The sequence below is a fragment of the Telmatherina bonti genome, assembly GCF_933228915.1.
Source record: "Telmatherina bonti genome assembly, chromosome: 11".
Classification (NCBI taxonomy): Eukaryota; Metazoa; Chordata; class Actinopteri; order Atheriniformes; family Telmatherinidae; genus Telmatherina; species Telmatherina bonti.
This window is the reverse complement of record NC_136629.1, coordinates 17,246,357-17,271,125: the sequence shown is the minus strand read 5'-3', so window position 1 is coordinate 17,271,125 and position 24,769 is coordinate 17,246,357. Positions and strand designations below refer to the sequence as shown.

Here is a 24,769-nt window from a genome sequence, read left to right as displayed (position 1 = left end):
GCATAGATGACAACAACAAACCCAGTGGGTTTGTTGGAAGAGGAGAGGAGGATGAATGTGTGCAGACCACTTTCAGGTTTCAAGGTTGTCACGTGGAGGAAAAAGCCTGAAACGTGGAAGAACAGGATAGATGGAGAGGAGGTATGTTGTTTTTGATATTCGCTTTATCGAAAACCTCAACCATAGAAACAAGAGGAGTGATTTTTAATACTTGTGGTCTAAATCCAGCTCACAAGAGTGTAACAGTTTCTATACAATATCCATTCATAATTAAAATTTATGAACTGAAAAGATTATGTTGTACTGTACTTACTAAATTCTGGTTCCATTCATTTAATGACCCTTAACCTGTGAAAGTTAGACCGCAAGATCAGGTGGGACAACATATTATGAATAATAGATTAGAATTTTATTGTGCTCTATAACTAACAGCACTAAAAGTGATTTGATCCATTATTTATCCACTCCACATTCATACTGAGTGATGGTAAGCAACATGTGTAGCCACAACTGCCCTGGAGTAGACTGAAAGAAATGTTGCTGCAAATGTGGCCACCACCAAAACATTAATACTCATTTATACACCAGAAGTGGTTTGCCCAAGAACACAACATATAATTGTAGAGCAGAATTTGAACCGTCAATCGTCATCATTGGATGACCTGCTGTATGACCTGCTCAGCTGCTCTGCCCTCTGGAGCTACTGCCATGTTCATTCAGCTGATATGACTTAAGTATGCATGAGAGACATCAAAATTTACCTGACCATTCAGATTGCAACATTCTGTATAACTTCCTTTCTTTGCATATGTTTTCTTTCCAATCTTGAGGTGTAATGCAATTTTGCATTAAAGCTGGGGTAGGTAATGTTGGGGAGCTAGCAAAGATCTGAAAGTGGCACTATGTCTTGGCTCCTCCTCTTCTGGTTTTGCTCTTTGCATGATCCGAGGCTTTTTTCTTACCTCCGCCAAGGAGGTTATGTTTTATCGGCGTTTATCTGTTTGTGTTCAAGATAACTCAAAAAGTCATGGACAGATTGTTAATTAAAATTTCAGGAGTTGTTGGAAATGTGAAAATTGATTTAATATTGGTGGTGATCCAGATCAGCGTTTGGATCCTGGAATTTTTCAAATGCCTTGGCGGAGGTTTACGCTGTGTGAGTGCTTTTCTAACGCGTAGCTTTTTCCACCAATGATTTTCTCTTTCTCGACTTTTTAGTGTAGGGTTGCCATCAGTCCCGTAAAATACAGAATTGTCCTTTAATTGACAGACAAACGTTGCGTCCCGGATTGAACCAATACAGGATGCACTTTGTTCCGGATTTTTATAACTTTCCAACAGCCTACACATGTCAGTCACACACGTCAACCCTCACTCAATATAAAAATAATTTTAAAAAAGTTCAACAGCCGGCAATTTTTTTTTTTTTATGTTAAAAGCAATTAGACGGCAATGAACCAGTCCAAACCTTTAATGTGACCCATTCCTTAAACAGAACAACAAATCAGTCTTAGGTAAAAACAAAATATAAATCTAATTTAATGAATATGTCCAATAAGCTTGTTGCATAAGTGTGGAACCATTAAAACTACCAGTTTTATTTCTATCAGATTTGAAGTAGGATGCCAGTTTAGACTTATATATATATATATATATATATATATATGATGTTTGGCAACAAAATACCATGACAGAGAATCGGCAAAAATTTTCAAAATATGTTGTATGCTCAATGATTGCTGGGAAAAGATCCAGGCTTCCCTGAAACCCTTAATTGGACTACGCGGTTTCGAAAATAAAAGAAAGAATGAATGAATGTTGTATGTATTATGTTGATCTTGCATTTGCCACAACATTTCCACTCTCTGTTGCTGCTGTTCAGGTTTAATTGGAATACCAAGCAAATGGCAAAATATACAATACAGGAATTGTACAGGATTAATGCCTGAGAGTCTGGAAACGAGGTGAAAAAACATGCACAAGCATGGGTGGAGAAAAAGTCAGGTGTGATGTGTGATAAAGGCACATCAGGAGGAATGGAAGGAAAGATGTTGGTCAGACCACTGAGACTGTTCTGAGAAAGTGGCTGTGAGGAAAAGATAGGAAGCAGAACTTGAGATCAGAGATGTTAAGTGTTCTGTAGCAAAACCAGTAAGGTCAGAATTAGATGGTTTGGACATGTACAGAGGAGGGATCATAAATACAGTGGTAGAAGTGTGCTAAGGCTGGAACTATCAGGTAGGAGAACTAGAGGAAGACACAAAGAAGACATTTCAGGATGCAGCGTAAGAGGACTTTAGTTAGTTGGCGGAAGAAAGGAGGATGCAGAGGACAGGGTTAGACGGGTTAAACTGCAGTGAAAAATCAACTTCAGAAACAAAGAAACAATAATTTTCTTTTCTTTGCATATGCAAATCACTTTGTGTATGCAGTTCTGTAAGCAGTGTTGTAGGTAACAAGTTGCAAAGTAACACATACACTAATAATACTACTTTTTGGGTTGCTAAGCAAAGCAATGCATTAAACTTAAAATATCAGTAACAAAATCACTTTACTATGCTGTAGAAATGTGGTTTCCTGCCTTAACCACGCTGTATTTACCCTGCATGTGAAGTTCTACTTAAGTGCTGCCTGTGTGACTGCCCTTGCCTGGACATGTTGTCAAAGAGATTTATATGAGTGAGGTAACTGCTTATGTGACCAATTCCAGACTTCTTAGAATAAAACAAAACAATGTCCAACTCAGTGAAGTTTTTATTCGACCGAAATTCTTTTATTTGCCTTTAGAGATCAGTAGAAGGGAACTACACCGTCTGTTAAATCAGCTGTTGTACAAAACCATTTCCCTATCAAACATCTGAAAACGCTGATGGCTACAAGATTACATTTCATAACAAATAATTCCCTTTAGTGCATTCAGTAAAACCATACAACAGAGACCCGAGCTGGAAGTTAGACCAGTAAGGGAGGTGCGGATCCTCCAGCAACACGTTAATAGATCTAATTTACCAGGGAACACGTAGTTGATGAGCCGCGGGGTGGGGCTACTTCAGGGAGTTCTAGTTGCAGTATGCATCAGCATGGCATCGTCTCATCATACCTTCCTTGATCCTGTTTGTGGGTTTTACAGCGAGGGATATTTCTTACTGCAGACAGCTGTGTCTACATGGTAGCATGCTCCACGTAGGCCTATCTACACAGTAGAGTAGGAACAGGAAAGTAAAGTCATAAGTAGTAACACAATTTTTTTGTAATGCATTAACAATTAATCTTATATCAATTTACAGAATTAATAAGTAAGTAATTACTTTTTTTTTGGGTCAAGGTCCCCAACACTGAAAGTGACTTGAGGGAGTACGTGTACTTGATGTACAATGCTGTGTTGTGTAAAAATAGACAGTCTGGTATCTAGTTATGTGCCGCTGCATTTACCGGAGATATACTACAGAAGTTTCCCTCATCTCATCGACGGCAGGAAAACTATGAAAAGCAACAGATTTATTCTGATGCAACCAACACGCTGAAATCCTGAAAGCTGAGTCCACATGGACAAGCTCATCACACCAAACAGTGAATGGGTGCACGGTGACTCACCTGAAATCCCCTTTGTTGTTGTTTACTCTGTCAGCCGGGCAGTACGGGGCAGATGTCTCCACTACGACTATTTCCATCTGCTGGGAAGTGTTCCCGCGGGAACTGGTCACCAGGCATTCCCAGCTGCCAGCAATGCCCACATCAATGTTGGAGAGAATAACCTCACTGTTGGAGAGGTGCAGAGAATGTGTGTTTTCAGCACCATTGAGTTTCTTCATGTGAAGTAAAATTTTTGTTCAGAGCTCATTTATGATTTAATATGCTACAGCATTAGGATGACTTTCATTTAGGAGCCAGTAATTATATTTGGTTTGGGCTGGGGAATAAAGGTGAAAGGGATAATGTTCAGGTAAAATCTTAAGAATCCGGGAATGGGTAAAGAGTAGAAATTTGTAATTCAGAAAATCATATTAATTTCAAAGACCCCATGTGAGTACAAGCATGTCAGCTTACAATGTTTGCTCATTACTTCGGTGTATCTTTCCAACTTCATCGAATACATTTTTTACTCAAAAGGCAAAAACCCTGATGAAACAATGGGATGGTAAAACAATGAAAATACTCATTATTTGTCAAGATGACTAAATTAGAAGACTTTACTTCTGTTAAATAGAAAAGAAAAAAGTCAGAGATTGCCAAGCAACAAGAATAATGCCATAAAAATAGTGTTTCCTTGAGATCCATGCCTAGGTTAAATGAAATAAGACACCATTCAGTTTGCACCTTGTGTGCCTATAACATTTAAAGATTTTATTTCTGCTATATAATGACTTAAGTTGTACATGTTCTTATAATGTTATCATAATACACTATAAGTTGCAGTATATCTGCAACCAGAATGTTTTTCCATAACATGGACATCACACACAACTAAGCAAGGTGCAGAAAGTATTTAACAGGAAGTGAAAGTCACCTCCAACATGTGAAAAAATAAATGTTTCTTTTTCCCAACCTCCATTTTCTGTGTCAGTGGACCTGTGGTGCACAATATTTAGCTCTGTGCCTTTTGCAGAAAGTATTTTACAAAGGGCGATGAAAAAGAACAAACCCAAATATCGAAAACAAACATGAAATGGCCCTGGCCTTCAAACCAAGGTTTATTTACCTGATGTGGCTCTGTGTGGAAAGAAAATGGAGCACCAAACACCACATCACCACAACAGATCCCAGTGTGGATATTTCCTATTCCAGTCTAATCAGATGTGAATTCCACATCAAGGTGAAAACGTCCGTAGAGATAATGAGAGAAATTCAACCAGTGTGGAGAAAAATGAACAAATCCTGTTCTGTGACTGCAACACAAGAGATGCAACTCATTTCTACAGCAACATCTCCATAAAAAATCATGTCATGCTCTCATGAGAACTCATCTCCACTGTTTGTTGTTCAGTAAGAGAAGAGAAGCAGAAATCAGATGATATCGTTCCCCGAAGCAAACAGGAAGATGACTTTGCACTGATGGCTTTCTGTGGGCGAGTTCTGAAAATGAATAAAATGAGTCCTGATTTCATCTTCAGCCTTTCACTAAAGCTCTCTTTTTCTGATTGCTTTACTATAAGGTCCTAAATCAGATTTGAACACTTGACTGAGATGATGACATCCTAAGCGCCAAAAGAAATGTGTTTTTGTGTGTTTATGAGTGACTAGTTGAACACATGGGCTAGATTATCTAAGATCTAAGCACCACTGGGTGTTTAAGTTAATTTGACCTCTCATTTAATCATTGTTTTATTGTTTAAACATGAGACTTTAAATTCATCAAATGTCTGAAACGTTGCGGTAAAGATGGCATATTTTGCAGGATCATACTTGATTAACATGCACAAAGCATTGTATTGGTAATCTATCTAATCCAATCAGAGATGTTGTTTAAGGTGAGCCTGAAAGGTAACACTTCTTAGCCATGTTTTGCATGCTGAATCGGTCTCACTCACACACACAAAATGTCACACAGTCTTTTCATCACACTCTTTTTTTCCCTCTTTAAAAACATCTCTCCTGTTCCAGAGGGAGCAAAGCTGGTTTTAAGTGTGAATAATCTTTAAATTCAGACCGTAGGGCTGAGCACAACTAACAATCTCTCAGCAACAAAACTGGAATATAAGACACAATGGGGATATTTACTATCTGAAAACCTTAAACAGCTAAAATACATATACTCTCTATTGCAAGGTAGAGTAGAATATCAAATCCCTAAATCATCTGTAGATGTCACAGTTATTCAGCAAATGTTCCTGTTTTCATTATTATCCTGGTATTGTGTTACATTATATAATGCAAGCTGTAAACAAATTATTTTGGATAAAAAAAAAGTTGTTTATTTAACAAAAACATAGACATGTGTTATACATTCAGCCAGAGAGATCTTAGCATTTATTAATTTACTGTAAATTTATTCTCTAAAAATTCTGAAAAAAAAAAAAAAAGGGGTCAGTGTTAAATCCAATTTTCATTGCTATTTCCTATTTCATGTTTTTTACATTTGTACACTTTGGAATTAAAAAAAGGAAAAAGCTTTATGGAAATGATTAACTCCATGGTAATGTTAAACTCTCACACAAAGGAACCTTGATAAATGAGTTCTAAATCAGTAAACAATAGAAAATAGGTACTTTTCCATCTTTAATGATGTATTGTTATTTCAGCCATTGACGAAGAACTCAAAAGAAGAAATGTTATGAAAGGCAATGGCAATGCAAGTGACTGATGTCATCAATCAAACCCCTGCTATGCCATTTTTTTCTGTGTAAGACAACCTTGACTGCTGCTTAGATAAAAGTAGTGAAATCATTATCACCTTATAATTCAGCCTTTATAGTTAAACTGCAACACACAGCCTGTATAAATGTACAGTATTTATCACATGATGGTTTGGGAGAGTAGACTGGGCCTCCCATGAGAGGAAAACTCAACAATAAGCTTTATTGTTCAGTAAATAAACCAAAACAGATCAGTTTTATGCAAGCTTTTGCAAATAAACCATGCATAGCAAACTAGCCATTTTTCAGACGCTGCCAAGAAACTATTTCCAGTGTATTCACTCTGACTGGCAGAGTTACAGATGCAGCTGGCTGATTGCTCACATGCTGCACTTCTCTCCAACCATGAACTGTCTGCAGAGGGGGACAGTTACATCATTGCTAAACATGGGCCAATTGTCTAAATGCTGGGAAATGCATAGGAAAAAACCCTCCTCTCTGCATCGCACCCTAGCACACCCAACCCCCTGAGCTCACCTCCCCTCTCCTTTCCCCGCCTGCTGCTTCCTCCCTGTCTCCCATTGAAGACATTTTTTTTTAAGATGGCCTGATCGCCAGTGTCCCTGCTGAGCTGTTGCGAAAAGGACAAAAAACAAAAAGTAGAGCGGCCAGTTCAGTTTCTGAAAAAAGGGGGTCATTTTTATGTGATAAAAAGAAAAAAAAAAAAGGTAAAAACAGAATGACAGACTCACACATGCCACACACAAAGCACTGGCCTACATCCACAGTTAACACTGCACCATTGTGGAGCAGCTCCCCAAGGGCTCATTAGGAACATTAATTCTTGCGCTCAGATATCCTACAATTTGTTTATATAATGTTGATTATGAGACTGTAAACGTTTAATCTGTCCTCAGTACCCAACAAATGTTCCAAAGCTGTGGCATTTTAATTGAGCCTGCTGACCACAAATGATAAATTTATGTTTTCACACATTGATGGTGGCATTGAATCATTACATACTTTTTCATGTTTAAGAGTTTTTTCCGAAATATTCAGATCCCAAAGGATTACACACACTCAGGCATGCGTGCCCCTTTGTTTGCATTCTTCAGCACACTGTTCACATTATAGCAGGACACACTAAAAACAGCCCTGTCTTAACTCTTTCCTTCACTAAACATAAACTGTGGACCGTTAATCCATGCCTGACACCAGCCTGATGTAACTTCAATATTGTAGACGGTTTTATTTATTTTTTTATCAGCTTAAAGCGCTAACTGTAAATGAAGCTGTGAAGGTTTCTGTTATTCAAGTTATTCATCAGTATTGATCAAAGCATTACTTAGTCAGGGGTCTTCTCGGGGTCGAGTAAACTCCATGTAATGTGTGAATAAAACCAGATTTGGTTCCCTTAGCAACAGTTGCTTCGTGACACACTGCCAGAATAATTAAGAAAATTAAAAATTGGGAAAAAATATTAAATGGACATTTTATTTCACTTATTATAGTTTGTAGTATTTTGTTTTGTTTGTTTTGTTACTCTTAATGGTTTGGACTGTTATCTGTCCTGTCTATATCTATAAAATTTGTAAGATCCTAAATAAAGGCAACTGGACTACTATATATTGGTTCTTGAAGGCATTTCATCCCTCATCTGATCAGTTGCTGGGATCCGAGAAGAACAGAGGCAAAACTTAAAAGCACATCAAACATGTTAATATCCAAACTGTATTTAATTAAATCAGAAAAATATGAAAAAAAAAAAATCTAGGATAAGCCTAGCAACAGTTAGGACGGAAAGGACAGGTACAAGGTGTTGGCATTTCGTATGTGGCAGGAGTGTCAAAGGAACTCAAAGATCCTCTCCAATCATGTCATCCTGTTACATTTCAGCCAAACAACGCTCAAGGCTGCAGTTGGTTCACTTAAAGTACAAAACACCCAAACACAACTTGGGTCGTGTTAGGGCTTCAAGCGCAGCTTTTATTCAGGAGAGCCCAAACATAAAAAGCATGGCACAACATGGGGAAACCAGCTCTACAGGTCAAGAATCTGTGGTCCATTTGCATTTTAACAATGAAAGGACAGCACCTTACAGATTTTGGACAGAGAACATGGATTGTCAAGGAATTCATCCATGTCAAACTGAAAAAGCGATTTTTAAACAATGGAGGTGGTCACTTTTCCAACATGCGTTTTTAATGCATAAACAGTCATTTAATTCATGATTTTTATTCAGCTGTTAGTCAAGGAACAGCAGTGGCTCAGGTGGTAGAGGCTTGTCTTGTGACCTGATGGTCTGTGGTTCGAGTCCTGCTCCCCCCACACTGCTGTAGCCCCAGCAGAAAGATACAAGGATGCAATTGTCCTCTGAGGGCCTTTCCCAAGCCCAGATAAAAGTAGAGGGTTGCATCAGGAAGGATGTACGGTGGCAGGGGTGGGACTGCTGCTGGCCCTGGGTGGTGCTGGATTGGCTGCATGTGTGAAGTGGTGGGGGGTAGTTGTGGGGCCCTGATCGGGGCCCTCCTATCCCCTGTTCCCCCAGGGGTATCTCACAGGGGACACGTTGGGAAAGAAAGGTGAGCCAATGGATGAAGTGGTGAATGAATGTTAGGGTAGGGGTGAAAGAATTTAGGAAAGTGGGTGGCCGCTGGGATAGGAGGAAGGGGGGGGTGTATGCAGATGGGTGGGGGGGTGTATGCAGATGGGTGGGGGTGTGAATGTGGGGTTATGTTGGTGGTACGGGGAAGTGATGGGGTGGGTGTACAATGAGGAGTGTGAATGTGGATAGAGGGGTGTAGGGAGGTGTGTGTGTGTGTAGAGTGGGGTATGCGTGTATGGAAGAATGGGTGATTATAGAGGGAGCAGGGATGTGTGTGTGAGGGGGTGTGTGTGTATAAAGAACGGGGGTAGGAGAGTGTGAGTTTGAGCGTGTGTAAGAGAATGGGTGGATAGGGTGTTTTTAAGGTGGAAGTGTGGATGCGTGTGGGTAGGGGTGGGTGCGTGGAGGGTCTTGGTGCTCGGGGAGCGCTGCTGGGGTGCGGCCTGGCTGCCGCTCGGTGGCGGTCTGGGGATCCCAGCCCTCCGTCGGTGTGGGCTGGGCCCTCTGCCTGCGGGGGTGGGGGGTCGCTTCTGGGCTCTTGGGGCCGCGGGGCCCGCGCTCTGTCTGCCCTGGGTCGGTGCATGGCTGGCTCCGGGGTGGGGCGGTTGGGGTCTGCGCCTGGGGGTGGCTGCCGATGGCCCGGGTCTCGGGGGTACTCCTGGCGTGCCTCTTGCCTTTGTGTGGGAGGGGTCACACTGGCATGATCACCTTTTCCAGAACACATTCCACTCTGCATGTTCTGCATGTGACACAGTCACCGAGTCGTCACGCAATTTTATTCACTAACAGCAGCTAGTTTTCTCATTTATGTTTGTTTCTCATTTATTTAGATTCATAGTTTAGTTACTATGATCTAAAGTTGGCTTGTATGTGTGTGTATGTATATGTGTGCATAGAGGTGTGCGTGTATATGTATGTATGTGTGTATATATATATATATATATATATATATATATATATATATATATATATATATATATATATATATATATGTATACATATATATATATATATATGTATGCGTGTGTGTATATGTATGTGTGTGCCTGTATGTGTGTATGTATACATCTGTAGGTTGTCTTCTTTCTTTTTATTTTTGGGTTTTTTTTAGGTTTTTTTTTCCTCTCTCTTTTCTCTCCCTTTATCTCTTTCACTTTTCTTATGAGGTGTTTTTTCTCCTTTCTCTTTCTGTCTTTCGTCTGTCCTCTCTGGTCCAGCAGTATAAACTCTACAATTCAAACAACAATACAAAATAAATATAGAAATAAAATAAAAATTCAGAAAGTCAAGGGGATCATTATATCTATAAAGCTTCCCTTGGCAGAGAAAATTTGCTCAGCAGAACACAGCATCCAGACCATCATTCTGCTTGCTAAATGCTGGACAAGACAAAAAAAAAAAAAAAAAAAAAGGATGTACGGTGTGAAACGTGCCAATCCAACTGTGCTTTGGCGACCCCTTCCATGGGACAAGCCGAAAGGGAAACAACAAAATTCAGATGTTTGCCAAGCATTGATTCATACTTGCATAAACACTGTATGGACTTATATTTTCCTTTTTGTAGATTTCAATCAATCAATATTTAATCAGATTTAGAGGATTGGAACAACTTACATCACTTGCTGCAAAATTTTAAACAAATCTTCATTGAAGAAGATGTAAAATGATGTTTGACAAGTATTTATTAGTAACACAAATCCTATTTTTTAACTGATACTTCATGTCTTTATTTTTACTATTTGTCTTTTATTATTTTTTTCTTGACTATTATTTGTCCTTTGTCATGTTTCTGCAACTTTGATAAAACTTTTGTTAAAGGATGTTAAGTGTTTTTTTTTAGAAAAGACGAATTACCTCTAAGGTTCTTTTTTCTGCCGAGAAACCAAAGGAAAGACAAGAAAATTAAATCTGGGCACAATCTAACAAAAAGAAGCTAGACTTTACATGTAATAAAAAAAAAAGCCTGCCAACAGAAAGGATGAAGAAACAACCAGAAATATTTTTTCTTCTTCCTTTGCTTTTAATAATAACGCCAAACCAGGTTCCCCGTTTTGTACAAGATTAGCCTGATTAAACATGAAGAGATTTAGAAAGATGCATCTAAAGTGTCTGCTGTAGTTCGCTAAAGGGCTCTAAAATGTTTGATTAATGAATCATGAATCACAGGCTGGTCCCACTGTTGCCTCAACCAGCTAATACTGGGAGTTTGGCCTGACACCATTACTCAGCAGGAGACTGGCCCAAGTTGCAGAGACATCAGGCCCCATGGGGCCTGCTTCTTTGCTGCTGCTCCCTGTGAGCATGTAAATGGAGCAGCTTATTGGCCCACCTGCACCACAAAATAAAAGCTACCATGACATAGCATAGTGTGATAATAAGGGGAATCTGAAAGATACAAAAGAGAAAAAAAATATTTCATAATTTACAGCTAACCTAATAAGCAAAATACCATGACATGTTTTACAGCATCTACACAAGCAGCCTGTCTGGATCACACTAAAGCAGATAAAGCTGAATTTTGCTACCAAATATTTGGGTTCACCTTCAAAGAAGTCACTTTGGAGAGGCTTTGGTATCTGTGCTCACATTCCTGCAACACTGTGCAACAACTTCAGACAGGGGCTTTAAGCCACGTGCTAAATCCTGTGTATTCAGTCTTTCCCCTCTGATGGGCCATGCAGGGCAAGGCTGACTGACTCAGAGGACAGTTATTCAATGTGAATGACATCAGTATCGGCAGTAACAACTAATATGTTGTCCGCTGTGGTTAAATAAAGCAATTATCCAAGTTTTACATATCTATTCCTTTACATTTTCCATAACAACTGCATAACTAGTAAAGTCAGGGCGGGAGTTTTCCCCACATCGCTCTATCAACACCGCAATATAAGATACAGCAGAGGATGAAGGGTGAAGGGTGAACTTCAGCTCGTCTACAGCAGATTGTTTTTCTTGGACCCAACTCGGTTATACAGTCATCGACTATGGAAATAATGTCTGCTTTTTTGCAGGTTCCTACAGGAGGGAGACATTGTCAGGTGCCAAAAGAAACATGACCCAAATAGGTTCCACCTGCTGGAGAAAACGGCATCATTTGTGTGCGAAACTGGCAGAAGCAGGGCACTGGATAATTTAAAGTGGCGTCTTGATACGAATAATTGTGAAAAAATTAATTGGGAAACTGAGCTGAAATGTAAAAGCCGAAGCTCTGATGGATTCATGATGTAATGCAGTTTGTAATGATACGACTCGACAGTCGTCAGTCAGAGTGTAGATAAAAGAGAAAGTAAAATGTTCTTATGGTGAGCTAAGCTGGTTTATTTTAAATGGATAGCGTGCAGGCAGACTTAGTCTAAGCTTTATTATCTGTAGAATTGCAGAATTAAAAGTTTTTTTTTTTTTCCAGCCATCCATTTTCTGCCGCTTATCCGGGGTCAGGTCGCGGGGACAGCAGCCTAAGCAGGGAAGCCCAGACTTCTCACTCCCCAGCCACATTTTCCAGCTCTGTGGGAGGAGGCCAAGAGATATAATCCCTCCAGTGTGTCCTGGCTTTTTCCGGGGTCTCCTCTCACAGCAACATGCCCAGAACACCTCACCATAGAGGCGTCCAGGAGGTATCCTATCCAGATGCCCATCTACCTCCACTGGCTCCTCTTGATGCAGAGGAGCAGTAGCTCGACTCTGAGCCGGATTCATTGCATGATTTTGTTTTTTCGGTTACTGCCCACAGCTTGTGATCATAGGTGAGGGTAGGAACATAGATCAAATGGTAAATTAAGAGCTTCACTTTCTGGCTGAGCCCCTTCTTCACCGTAATAGATTGGTGCATAGTCCGGCATTACTGCAGACGCCGCACCGATGCACCAGTTTATCTCACGCCACATCCATCACTCACTTGTAAGCAAGACCCCGAGATATTTGAACTCCTTCACTTAGAGAATTTCTCACTTCCGACCTGGAAAGAACACTTCATCTTTTATCTCCAGCTTATCTGATCTCAGTTTTTTTTTTGTAATTTGCAGTATATACAGTCACAGAATGCTACAAAATGGTTATATTCGATAGGTACCCCAAGTACAATGCAGATGCATATTTCCTGGTAATGGAAGGAACAAGAAGTAGCAAGTTAAATAAAGTTAAACTATTCCAGTAAACGTTTCAGTATAAATTGTTAAAAAAGCAGTAATGAAGCTTTATGTTTACTAACTGTAGACTCAGAGAGGTGAGAGACATATTAATGCATTGATCAGTGCTGATGAAAACATTGAATAAAAGAAACAGATTCATTCACAGCTGGAAAAATAAATAAACCAAAAAAACAACAACAACAACAAAAAAAAAATCATTGCACAAGCATTAATCCAGTTATCCACTGTGCTGCACCACAGGGAACACTGAGGCTGATCACCGTTTGGCTGATATGTTATAAAATAAAAAAGAAACAATGTTTGTGGCAAGTATTTCAAGGGATAGACAGACTGATTCAGAAACTAAGCTGAAAAGTAGTTTGTGTTCTCATTGCCAAATACCGCAGATAACAAGAGACATTCCTGATGACATGGAAACATATTTCTGTCAGCTGTCATCAGGCCAACACAGAACAAGCAGCAGTTAAACTGAACAATGCACTCCTGCATCTGAACCCTGCTGCCACAGCATTATGTCAAATGCATTTACCACAATGCACACAGTAAGTCCCATCTGCACGCAGCGCAGAAACTAAGGCGGGAAGAGGAGAGGCTTGTGGCAACGTCCACCGTGACAACAATGTGGAAACGCCAGTGTTGCTGGTCTGCTTTGTCACAGCAATTATGAGTCAGCATCTGTTCCTCTTCCGTGTGATCAGCTTTTGCTCTGCCAGTGCTTGGGGGGGGGGGGGGGGGGGGGGCGGTTGGACAGCCAATCTCTGGAGACGAGCTGCAGATTGCTCTGAGGTGTTGGAGCGCTGCCAAGTCGATTCTGCTCTGTCCTTTCAGATCTTTATCAAGGGCACCAACAAAAAAAAAGGTAAATCACAGCTCCTATACGTGTGAGTGAAAGATAGAGAGGAAGGGTCTCGGTGTGTGTAAATACAACATTACATCTGTGTCTGTGACTCGTCAGGAGTTCCACCTTGTTCTTCCACAAAAGCACATGTTTAGTTTTCTGTGCAGCATGATCAAACTGTTGCATGCAGGAAGAACATCCTACCTGTTCTGCTGTCAGCCAATCAGAACTAAACCCAATCTAGCCTCCTTCCCTTCATTCTCCAGTCCCGTTTTTCTCCTCCTCCCTATTATTTGTGTACCTGGTGAGCAGGCAGCAGTCATGAAGCAGGGTCTCCTCCACGTAGATGGCCAAATCTTCCTGGGTGGTCACAATGTGGCCGTTGTGACGCCACTGCAGCTCCACTGATGGGTCGAGGTAGGAAGCAGTGCACTGCAGGGGGAGCCGGTCTCCACGGAAAACAAGTTGCCTCTTGGACGGGATAAGCTGGAAGACGGGAATCTCCAGAGGACCACCTGCAAGATGAGGGGGGATGTATGTATTTATTAAAACAAAAAAAAAAAAAAGGAGAGAAAGAGGTCAGAGAAAAGTGGATGGATAAAGAGGTCCTCCTCCATCTTTGAAAGAAATAAGACAGGAGGGGACAGATGGGGACAGCACATCTGGATGGATTGGGTGGCCTTACCAATGGTGCTACCACCTATAAATACAGTATTATGCTATTTGGAATCATTGATGTGATGTGCATCAAACATGCACATCAGCAAACTTAGACTCATCCATACCTTCAAAATACTGACAACTGACAGAATCAAGCACATGCAGTAAGGTCACAGTCATTTACATCCATCCATCCATCCATCTTCTGCCGCTTATCCGGGGTCGGGTCGCGGGGGCAGCAGCCTAAGCAGGGAAGCCCAGACTTCCCTCTCCCCAGCCACATTTGCCAACTCTGCGGGGGGGATCCCGAGGCGTTCCCAGGCCAGCCGAGAGATGTAATCCCTCCAGCGTGTCCTGGGTCTTCCCCGGGGTTTCCTCCCAGAGGGACGTGCCTGGAACACCTCACCAGGGAGGCGTCCAGGAGGCATCCTGACCAGATGCCCGAGCCACCTCAACTGGTTCCTCTCGATGCGAAGGAGCAGCGGCTCTACTCTGAGCCCCTCCCGGATGACTGAGCTCCTCACCCTATCTCTAAGGGAGAGCCCGGCCACCCTGCGGAGGAAACTCATTTCAGCCGCCTGTATACGAGATCTCGTTCTTTCGGTCACGACCCACAGCTCATGACCATAGGTGAGGGTAGGAACGTAGATCGACTGATAAATCGAGAGCTTCGCCTTCTGGCTCAGCTCCTTCTTCACCACGACAGACCGGCGCAGAGCCCGCATTACTGCAGACGCCGCACCGATCCATCTGTCGATCTCACGCTCCATCCTTCCCTCACTCGTGAACAAGACCCCGAGATATTTAAACTCCTCCACTTGAGGCAGGACCTGACTCCCGACCCGGAGAGGGCAATCCACCCTATTCCGGCTGAGGACCATGGTCTCAGATTTTGAGGTGCTGATTCTCATCCCAGCCGCTTCACACTCGGCCGCGAATCGCTCAAGCGAGAGCTGGAGATCACGACCAGATGAAGCCAACAGGACCACGTCATCCGCAAAAAGCAGGGACCCAATCCTGAGGCCACCAAGTCGGATCCCCTCAACCCCTCGGCTGCGCCTAGAAATTCTGTCCATATAAGTTATGAACAGAATCGGTGATAAAGGGCAGCCTTGGCGGAGTCCAACCCTCACCGGAAACAAATCCGACTTACTACCGGCAATGCGGACCAAGCTCTGACACCTGTCGTACAGGGACCGGACAGCTCGTACAAGGGGGTCCGGTACCCCATACTCCCGGAGTACCCCCCACAGGAGCCCCCGGGGGACACGGTCGAATGCCTTCTCCAGGTCCACAAAGCACATGTAGACTGGTTGGGCAAACTCCCATGCCCCCCCCAGGACCCCAGAGAGGGTATAGAGCTGGTCCACTGTTCCACGACCAGGACGAAAACCACACTGCTCCTCCTCAATCCGGGATTCGACTATCCGGCGGACCCTCCTCTCCAGGACCCCTGAATAGACCTTACCAGGGAGGCTGAGGAGTGTGATTCCCCTGTAATTGGAACACACCCTCCGGTCCCCCTTCTTAAAAAGGGGGACCACCACCCCAGTCTGCCAATCCAGCGGTACTGCCCCCGATGTCCACGCGATGCTGCAGAGGGGTGTCAGCCAGGACAGCCCCATAGCATCCAGAGCCTTAAGGAACTCCGGGCGGATCTCATCCACCCCCGGGGCCTTGCCGCCAAGGAGCTTTTTGACCACCTCAGCGACTTCAGCCCCAGAGATAGGAGAGTCCACCCCTGAGTCCACCAGCTCTGCTCCCTCATGGGAAGACGTGTTGGTAGGATTGAGGAGGTCTTCGAAGTATTCCCTCCACCGACCCACAACATCCCGAGTTGAGGTCAGCAGCACCCCATCTCCACTGTACACAGTATTGATGGAGCACTGCTTCCCCCCCCTGAGCCGCCGGATGGTGGACCAGAATCTCCTTGAAGCCGTCCGGAAGTCTTTCTCCATGGCCTCGCCGAACTCCTCCCATGCCCGAGTTTTTGCCTCGGCAACGGCCGAAGCAGCATGCCGCTTAGCCCGCCGGTACCCATCAGCTGCCTCCAGAGTCCCACAGGCCAAGAAGGCCCGATAGGACTCCTTCTTCAGCTTGACGGCATCCCTCACTGCTGGTGTCCACCAACGAGTCCTGGGATTACCGCCACGACAGGCACCAACGACCTTGCAGCCACAGCTCCGGCTGGCCGCCTCAGCAATAGAGGCACGGAACACAGCACATTCGGACTAAATGTCCCCCGCCTCACCCGGGACATGTTCGAAGCTCTGCTGAAGGTGGGAGTTGAAGCTCGCTCTGACAGGGGACTCAGCCAGACGTTCCCAGCAGACCCTCACAACACGTTTGGGCCTGCCAGCTCTGACCAGCTTCCTCCCCCACCATCTGAGCCAACTCACCACCAGGTGGTGATCAGTTGACAGCTCCGCCCCCCTCTTCACCCGACTGTCCAAGGCATGTGGCCGCAGGTCCGACGATACGACTACAAAGTCCATCATTGAACTGCGGCCCAGGGAATCCTGATGCCAGGTGTACATATGGACACTCTTATGCTGGAACATGGTGTTCGTTATAGACAATCCATGACGAGCACAGAAGTCCAATAACAAAACACCATTTGGGTTCAGAGGGGGGGGACCATGCCTCCCAATCACTCCCCTCCAGGTCTCACTGTCATTGCCCACGTGAGCATTGAAGTCCCCCAGCAGAACAATGGAGTCCCCAGAAGGAGCACCCTCCAGCACTCCCTCCAAGGACCCCAGAAAGGGTGGGTACTCTGAACTGCTGTTTGGTGCATAAGCACAGACAACAGTCAGGACCCGTCCCCCCACCCGGAGGCGGAGGGAAACTACCCTTTCATCCACCGGGGTAAACCCCAACGTGCAGGCACCAAGCTGGGGGCTGATGAGAATGCCCACACCAGCTCGGCGCCTCTCACCATGAGCAACTCCAGAGTGGAAGAAGGTCCAGCCCCTCTCGAGGGTACTGGTTCCAGAGCCCAAGCCATGCGTCGAGGTGAGTCCAACTATATCTAGTCGGAACCGCTCAACCTCGCGCACCAGCTCAGGCTCCTTCCCCACCAGAGAGGTGACGTTCCACGTCCCTAGAGCCAGCTTCTGCAGCCGGGGATCGGACCGCCAGGGTCCCCGCCCCTTGCTGCCGCCCAGCTCACATTGCACCCGACCCCTACGGCTCCTCCCGCAGATGGTGAGCCCACGGGAGGTGGGGCCCATGTAACCCTTTCGGGCTGAGCCCGACCGGGCCCCATGGGCGAAGGCCCGGCCACCAGACGCTCGCTCTCGTACCCCGCCTCCAGGCCTGGCTCCAGAGGGGGGTCCCGGTAACCCGCGTCCGGGCAAGGGAACATTCATGCCCAGGTTGGTCATCATCATAGGGGTCTATGAGCCGTGCTTGGTCTGGTCCCTCCCCTAGACACCTGTTTGCCATGGGTGACCCTACCAGGGGCATAAAGCCCCCGACAACATAGCTGCTAGGATCTTCGGGATGCACAAACCCCTCCACCACGATAAGGTGACGGCTCAGGGAGAGGCATTTACATGTTCTTGCTAATGACTGCAGCTGATAAAAAAAAGAGTGCAGCTTTCAGCTCTCTGGATTCCCACCATGCTCACAACAAAAGTCTAATGCAGCGCATGTGATAAAATGACCAACTATTGGACTGCAGAGTTGACAAGACCCTCCAGAATGAGGTGATAAAAAGAAAGGCTATAAAGACAATGACATCATAATGTCATGTAATCATGAAATCCATATAGATGCATCAGAGCCACCCATTTGATAGGCAAAAACTAGCCAACACTCACAGCACACAACACGTTACAAGTTCTTCAAATCCAAGTATGGCCTCCGGGGTGCTCTGAAGAACAGCTTGAATGAGCACTTTACCTTCACTTCAGCTACCTGCCAATCCAAGTTGTTAGTATAAAAGGCTTTTATGGCTCTATGCCTTGTTTAGGAAAGAAGAAAATAAAATATTCATTGGCTGGTGACTGAATGTTTTAGAAGCTGAAAACACTTGTGAAAAAAAAAAAAAAAAAAATTAAGCAAATGTGAGGAAAAAAAAACTGAAACAAAAACCTCTTTAAAACAAAATATTATCCAGGACTGATCAGCCTGCGAGGTAAGCAATGGTTTTGCTGCTTTCGGGACTGGATTATAAGACTAAATGTTAATTATGAAGGCTTTTGAGACATTTCAAAGTAAGATGTCTTAGTATGTGTCAGCGAAACAGCCCACAGTACACGACTGGTTGAAGGTGTCATCTTAAATGAGAAAAACAATAAGTTCAACCTTGTCAACAGGTCAGTAACATGACAAAGGATTAAAAACAGCAATGGTTGAGGAACAATTAAATAATATTTTCCTCACTTTAATATTGCATAAACTAAACATCCTGAAGTCTGGAGGAACATATAAACCCGTCCAGACAATGTCTTTCAGGGAAAAACTCACATGTTTCAACAAGACAATGTAGCACTGCTTCCTGGGTGTACTGCAACATCAAACACACATGTAAGAGGATGCTCAAGTTTATTTTCTTTTCATTTTGTTTCCAAATTAAGAAATATTTGTTTTGTCTGTGATTTAACAGATTAAAACTATTAAACTTATTGGTGCAAACATGTTGTAGACTTCTTTTTAAATGGGTTTTTTTGGTGTGACGTGGTTTGCAGCATGGGGTGTTTGCAAGTGTGACCTACAGCAGAGAAATCTGACTGCAACACAAAGAAATGCTAGTTGGGAGCAAATTTATAAAAATAAAAAAATTTAAAAAAGATAATGCTGTTGGTTAATCAAATATAAGTGCAGTTTCTATGAGCAAAACTGCCCTCAGGTTTAATAGATCACATTGGCCCTAATTTGTTTACATTTTCTCTGACACACACAAAAAAGCGTGTAAACACCCAATATTGCATACTAACATATTAATTTAGAATGAAGAAGCTGTATTTTGCACATTTGAAAGATGCAAGCCTCAGTCGGTGTTGTTAGTAAGTGTGTACTTTAGTATTTGCGTGTGCAGTCTGTTTGCACACGCTTTAGCACACACATACCTTTAGTAGATCCAGACTATAAAGTATAATAAATGGTAAGGAAGTGAAAGTGCAAGTCTAAATAGTCCTTTTTCTAACAAAATATTAAGCTTGTGTTATCAGATCTAACTTCGGTCCACAAAAACTTTCTTGCTACTGCTTACTTTGTTTATCTAAACATAATCTAAATATTGAATATATTACTTAATGAGAGGTTCAGCTTACCTTGTATAAACTTACTACTTTTTATCTTCTTTTTTTTTTTTAAATCTCAAATTTCCCTTTTTATCCAGCTTGGTTCATATAATTATCATCATAAAAATGAGCTATTAAATTCTTCCAGGCCTATTCAGTCTCCAACTATACACATATCTATAAGAACATTTTAATTGCAAGACAGAAGTTATAAAACAAACTGTTGAGGTATATTCAATAGGGGTGGGAAAATCGAACCAAAATCGAATATCCGGATTTTTTGCTTCAAATTTAAAATGGATTTTTTTTTTCAAATCAATAAAAATAATCCATTATAAAATTTTTGTCGTTGTTATAGTTTTTTTTTTTTTTTTTTTTTTTTTATTGATCTTTTTACTTTTCTTGGGCATTGTAGTAGCAGAATTTCCTAATTGAAATCAAGAAAAATGACAAGCAAAAAAAGTTTTGTACATTTTTTTTTGTTTGTCTATAATCTACAAAAATCAGCAATAGCAAAGAATTGTGAGAATAACAATTTACATCGAATCAGCATAAAAATCAGAATCGAAATGTGACAAAAGCATATCGTCACAGGCCTAATGTTCAATTAAGTATCTGAATAATTTAATCAGTAGAGATGATCCGTAAGGACAAAAACCTGCATGTGAAACCAAAACTGATAAAGGTTATCATCCACTTAATATGCACGATAATTAAGATTTGTGGTATCTTTACTGTGTCATAACAATAACCTGTATGCAATACAGGAAGTGTGTAACGTGTTATATTTGCTCTGTTCTTCATGTCTTAGCTGTTGCTCTATAGCCAGCAGTGTTTAAGAACCATGTGGCCAAAACAAGATGAGTCAAACAGATGCCTCTGACCTAAACACAGGAAGCACCTGATCTGTCAGGAAGCAGCATGCTCCTTCGTTCCCTCTCATTTGCAGGCAGCACCCGACCTGTATTACGGAAGGGCCAAAGGCTCATAGCTGGAATGTTTGGGGCAAAAATCTGTTATTCATCACACCGGAGAAAGAAACAGATGGCTCTTCCGTGACACATCTTCATAAAAATGATCGTTGAGAAATATCAGTCAAAAAAATATATATATATATTTATATAAATATAAAGAAAATATTTTCCATGATATGCAAGTTTTGAAAAGATTTTAAAATCATATTGCACCATTTTGCAACATGTGGTTTGAGCACAACCATAACAAGGTTTTGCATGCACTGTTTGCACTGTTTTATGACTTTCCTTTACAAAGTGCAGCCATGTGAAAATAACCATCATATAACATTAAAAAATGTAGTTGTCAGGGCAGCGGAGTGCATCCAACTGAAGACTGCTTGTTGCCAAGTGAATGAATAAGGGAGTGCAATATGGAGTTGTACGATGGAGTGGCAAACGGAAGCCAAGTATGGCAAGTGCAGAGTGCCCATAACGTTATCACCGTAATCCCATAATGGATGCTTTAAGGTCTGAAAGGAGTGCTCTTTCTCCTGCTACTGGATCCCTCTCTTGGCTCTTTGTCTGTGGACTGTGCAGAATTACCCTGTAATTGCTTTGGATTGTTTTGTGTAAATGAAAAACCCATCCAGTTCGGATTACAAGGAATAATGAAACTTGTAAAGGGACACGTGTACATGGTGCACACCAGAAAACATTTCTCCTGATTAGTTCTCAGCTTGCTGTGCCACATGCACATGGGTCATTTCCATGTGTGCGACTTTCCTTCACTTGTGCACAAACTCACAGATATACCACTATAATCACCAGAGATTGCCTCATTCTTTTGCCATGTCCCTGCATATGAGAAGAATCGGAAGATGATGCTTTAACATATGACATAAAATTCCCCTGTTGACCAAAGCAAGAGGGGAAATAGAGAAAGGTGAAGAAGATGGAGAAAAGCAGAAAGAAAAGTTGGGTAAAGATTGACAGCAAATATATATCACATTTATTTATACATATAGTTTTGTATTTTTAACCTTTATCTTATGTTAAGGGTCAATTTGACCCATTTCGGTTTTTGTGACGAACAAACTATTGGTTAACCTTTCATTTTTTTATGGAAATTTGTGACTTTCCCTCTTCTGGGGTTATGAACTTTTGAGTGAAATTTGGAGACTTTGATGTGTAGTCGAACATCTGTGCAGTGTTTGTATTCAAAGATGATGTTAGGGGTCATTTTGACCATGTTCGAACATGGCGTGTCTTGGGGATAGACTTTCTCGCCCCTGTACTGTAAGTCTGTGGAATGAAGATCTTTCCAGCAACAATTATTCTTGAGACATTTGACATAAAATCTCAAAAATCTGATTTGACAACCGCGACACCACAGTGAATTGACATGAAAGAGACAAGCTTGCTGCGATCAGATGTTCGGGATAAATGGATTGAAATTCGACCTTTGTTGTAAAATCTTGGTTTGCACGTTACTGTCGATGAGCGCCTTGTTTCATTCAGGCAGTGCTGTCCTTTCCGATGCCCAACAAGCCTGCCAAGTATGGCCTAAAGACATGGATAGCCTGTGATTCAAAATCTAACTATGCATAAAATATGTAAGTGTACACTGGAAAGCCACAAGGAGGTGCATAACATCACATGTGAAAACGTCTTTACATCTTACTGCCTTTGACATGAACTTCTAAAGAGAAAGCTATATGTTTGTAACAGTCAAAAAAAAAGCCAGAACTTGCAAGAATTACATTTGCAGAAAACACAGTTACTGTCTGTCTATCATCTGGAGGACATTGAAAATGTTCAAACTGAGAACATCAGAGAAAATGGCGCAAGTTAAAAGTGTTTGTGAAGAGGGAAAAACAAAAATAGGTCTTAAACGTGGTGTTGTAGCTAAAAGATTGTATTGAATGTCTCTGTTCTAAACGTTTACATGATCTGAAAAAAGTTGTGATTGGTTGAACTAGATTCTTTTAATGTTGAGTACATTTACACAGTGTGAGTCAAAATGACCCGCAGCATAATCAATGTGATTTTTTTTCAACATAATACAAGGGTTAAAAAGGAAAGACTTCTATTTTTTTAAACAAAACTGTTTTGCTGAACAAGACAACCATCCCAAATTCTCTTTTTCCTTCTGTTCTTTCATTGCTTCTTTATGGAAGTATGGAACCGTCACTCAAATAAAAAATAAAAACAATGGAACCTCAGCAAATATAATGTAATAGTTTAGTTTGAATGAAGTAAAAAAGTTTAATGGGATACGTTTGGAAAAAAAACATGACAGATAAACTAAACTTGTCTGAGGAAATTGTGCCTGCAATAGACCCGAAAAACATCCAATTTACCAAATGGGATTGAGATCGACTTGAGACAAAGAGAAACTGGACAATGAAACTGGACTACACCTTCATGTCAGCAAAATAATTCTCCCTGTTCAGATAATTTTGATTCTATGTTTCGGAAGGTAACTATGCCATAGCCATACTCATAGCAGAACACATCTCCAGTCACTTGCAAGCACCAAATCAATGCTGGCAGGTAGAAGACCTACCTGTTGTCCATTACTTTCTCACGTTTATAACAAAAAATCAGAGTAGACCAAATAATTATTGACAAACTGAAATGTTTTTGCTTGATGGGAATAATTTTCATAATGTATTTTACTCCAGTAATTTTTAGTCAAAACTACGTCTGCATGTTTTTACAATAAAATGTATCCCATTATCACATGATATGGCTGATTTAGTTTGGGCGACAGCTCTATGCTTTCATACTTTTCTAACGCCAGTATAATGTAAAATATGCAACTTGCTGCTTAGTTTTATACAAATGATTAGGGGGTGGTAGAAAAAAAATCAACCCACACAAAAATTGTGTGTTTTTGTTTTTTAATTTCAAAATTGTTTTTTTGTACAAAATCGAATTTTTTTTTTTTTTTTTCATCCATCCATCCATCCATCTTCTGCCGCTTATCCGGGGTCAGGTCGCGGGGGCAGTAGCCTAAGCAGGGAAGCCCAGACTTCCCTCTCCCCAGCCACATTTGCCAACTCTGCGGGGGGGATCCCGAGGCATTCCCAGGCCAGCCGAGAGATGTAATCCCTCCAGCGTGTCCTGGGTCTTCCCCGGGGTCTCCTCCCCGAGCGACGTGCCTGGAACACCTCACCAGGGAGGCGTCCAGGAGGCATCCTGACCAGATGCCCGAGCCACCTCAACTGGTTCCTCTCGATGCGAAGGAGCAGCGGCTCTACTCTGAGCCCCTCCCGGATGACTGAACTCCTCACCCTATCTCTAAGGGAGAGCCCGGCCACCCTGCGGAAGAAACTCATTTCAGCCGCCTGTATACGAGATCTCGTTCTTTCGGTCACGACCCACAGCTCATGACCATAGGTGAGGGTAGGAACATAGATCGACTGATAAATCGAGAGCTTCGCCTTCTGGCTCAGCTCCTTCTTCACCACGACAGACCGGCGCAGAGCCCGCATTACTGCAGACGCCGCACCGATCCGTCTGTCGATCTCACGCTCCATCCTTCCCTCACTCGTGAACAAGACCCCGAGATATTTAAACTCCTCCACTTGAGGCAGGACCTGACTCCCGACCCGGAGAGGGCAATCCACCCTATTCCGGCTGAGGACCATGGTCTCAGATTTTGAGGTGCTGATTCTCCTCCCAGCCGCTTCACACTCGGCCGCGAATCGCTCAAGCAAGAGCTGGAGATCACGACCAGATGAAGCCAACAGGACCACGTCATCCGCAAAAAGCAGGGACCCAATCCTGAGGCCACCAAGTCGGATCCCCTCAACCCCTCGGCTGCGCCTAGAAATTCTGTCCATATAAGTTATGAACAGAATCGGTGATAAAGGGCAGCCTTGGCGGAGTCCAACCCTCACCGGAAACGAATCCGACTTACTACCGGCAATGCGGACCAAGCTCTGACACCTGTCGTACAGGGACCGGACAGCTCGTACAAGGGGGTCCGGTACCCCATACTCCCGGAGTACCCCC

At 42.6% G+C, this 24,769-nt stretch overlaps 1 protein-coding gene across 1 annotated transcript in view; it reads right to left on the bottom strand.

Annotated features, from left to right (window-relative positions):
• adgra1b (adhesion G protein-coupled receptor A1b) overlaps positions 1-24,769 on the bottom strand; it is a gene marked incomplete at both ends in the record, with an annotated part of 190,841 nt that overhangs the window by 120,133 nt on the left and 45,939 nt on the right. Inside the window, 2 exons of the mRNA XM_079248652.1 lie at positions 3,595-3,759; positions 14,186-14,399. Coding sequence (XP_079104778.1) covers positions 3,595-3,759; positions 14,186-14,399 — 379 coding nt within the window. The remainder of the gene's footprint in view (positions 1-3,594; positions 3,760-14,185; positions 14,400-24,769) is intronic.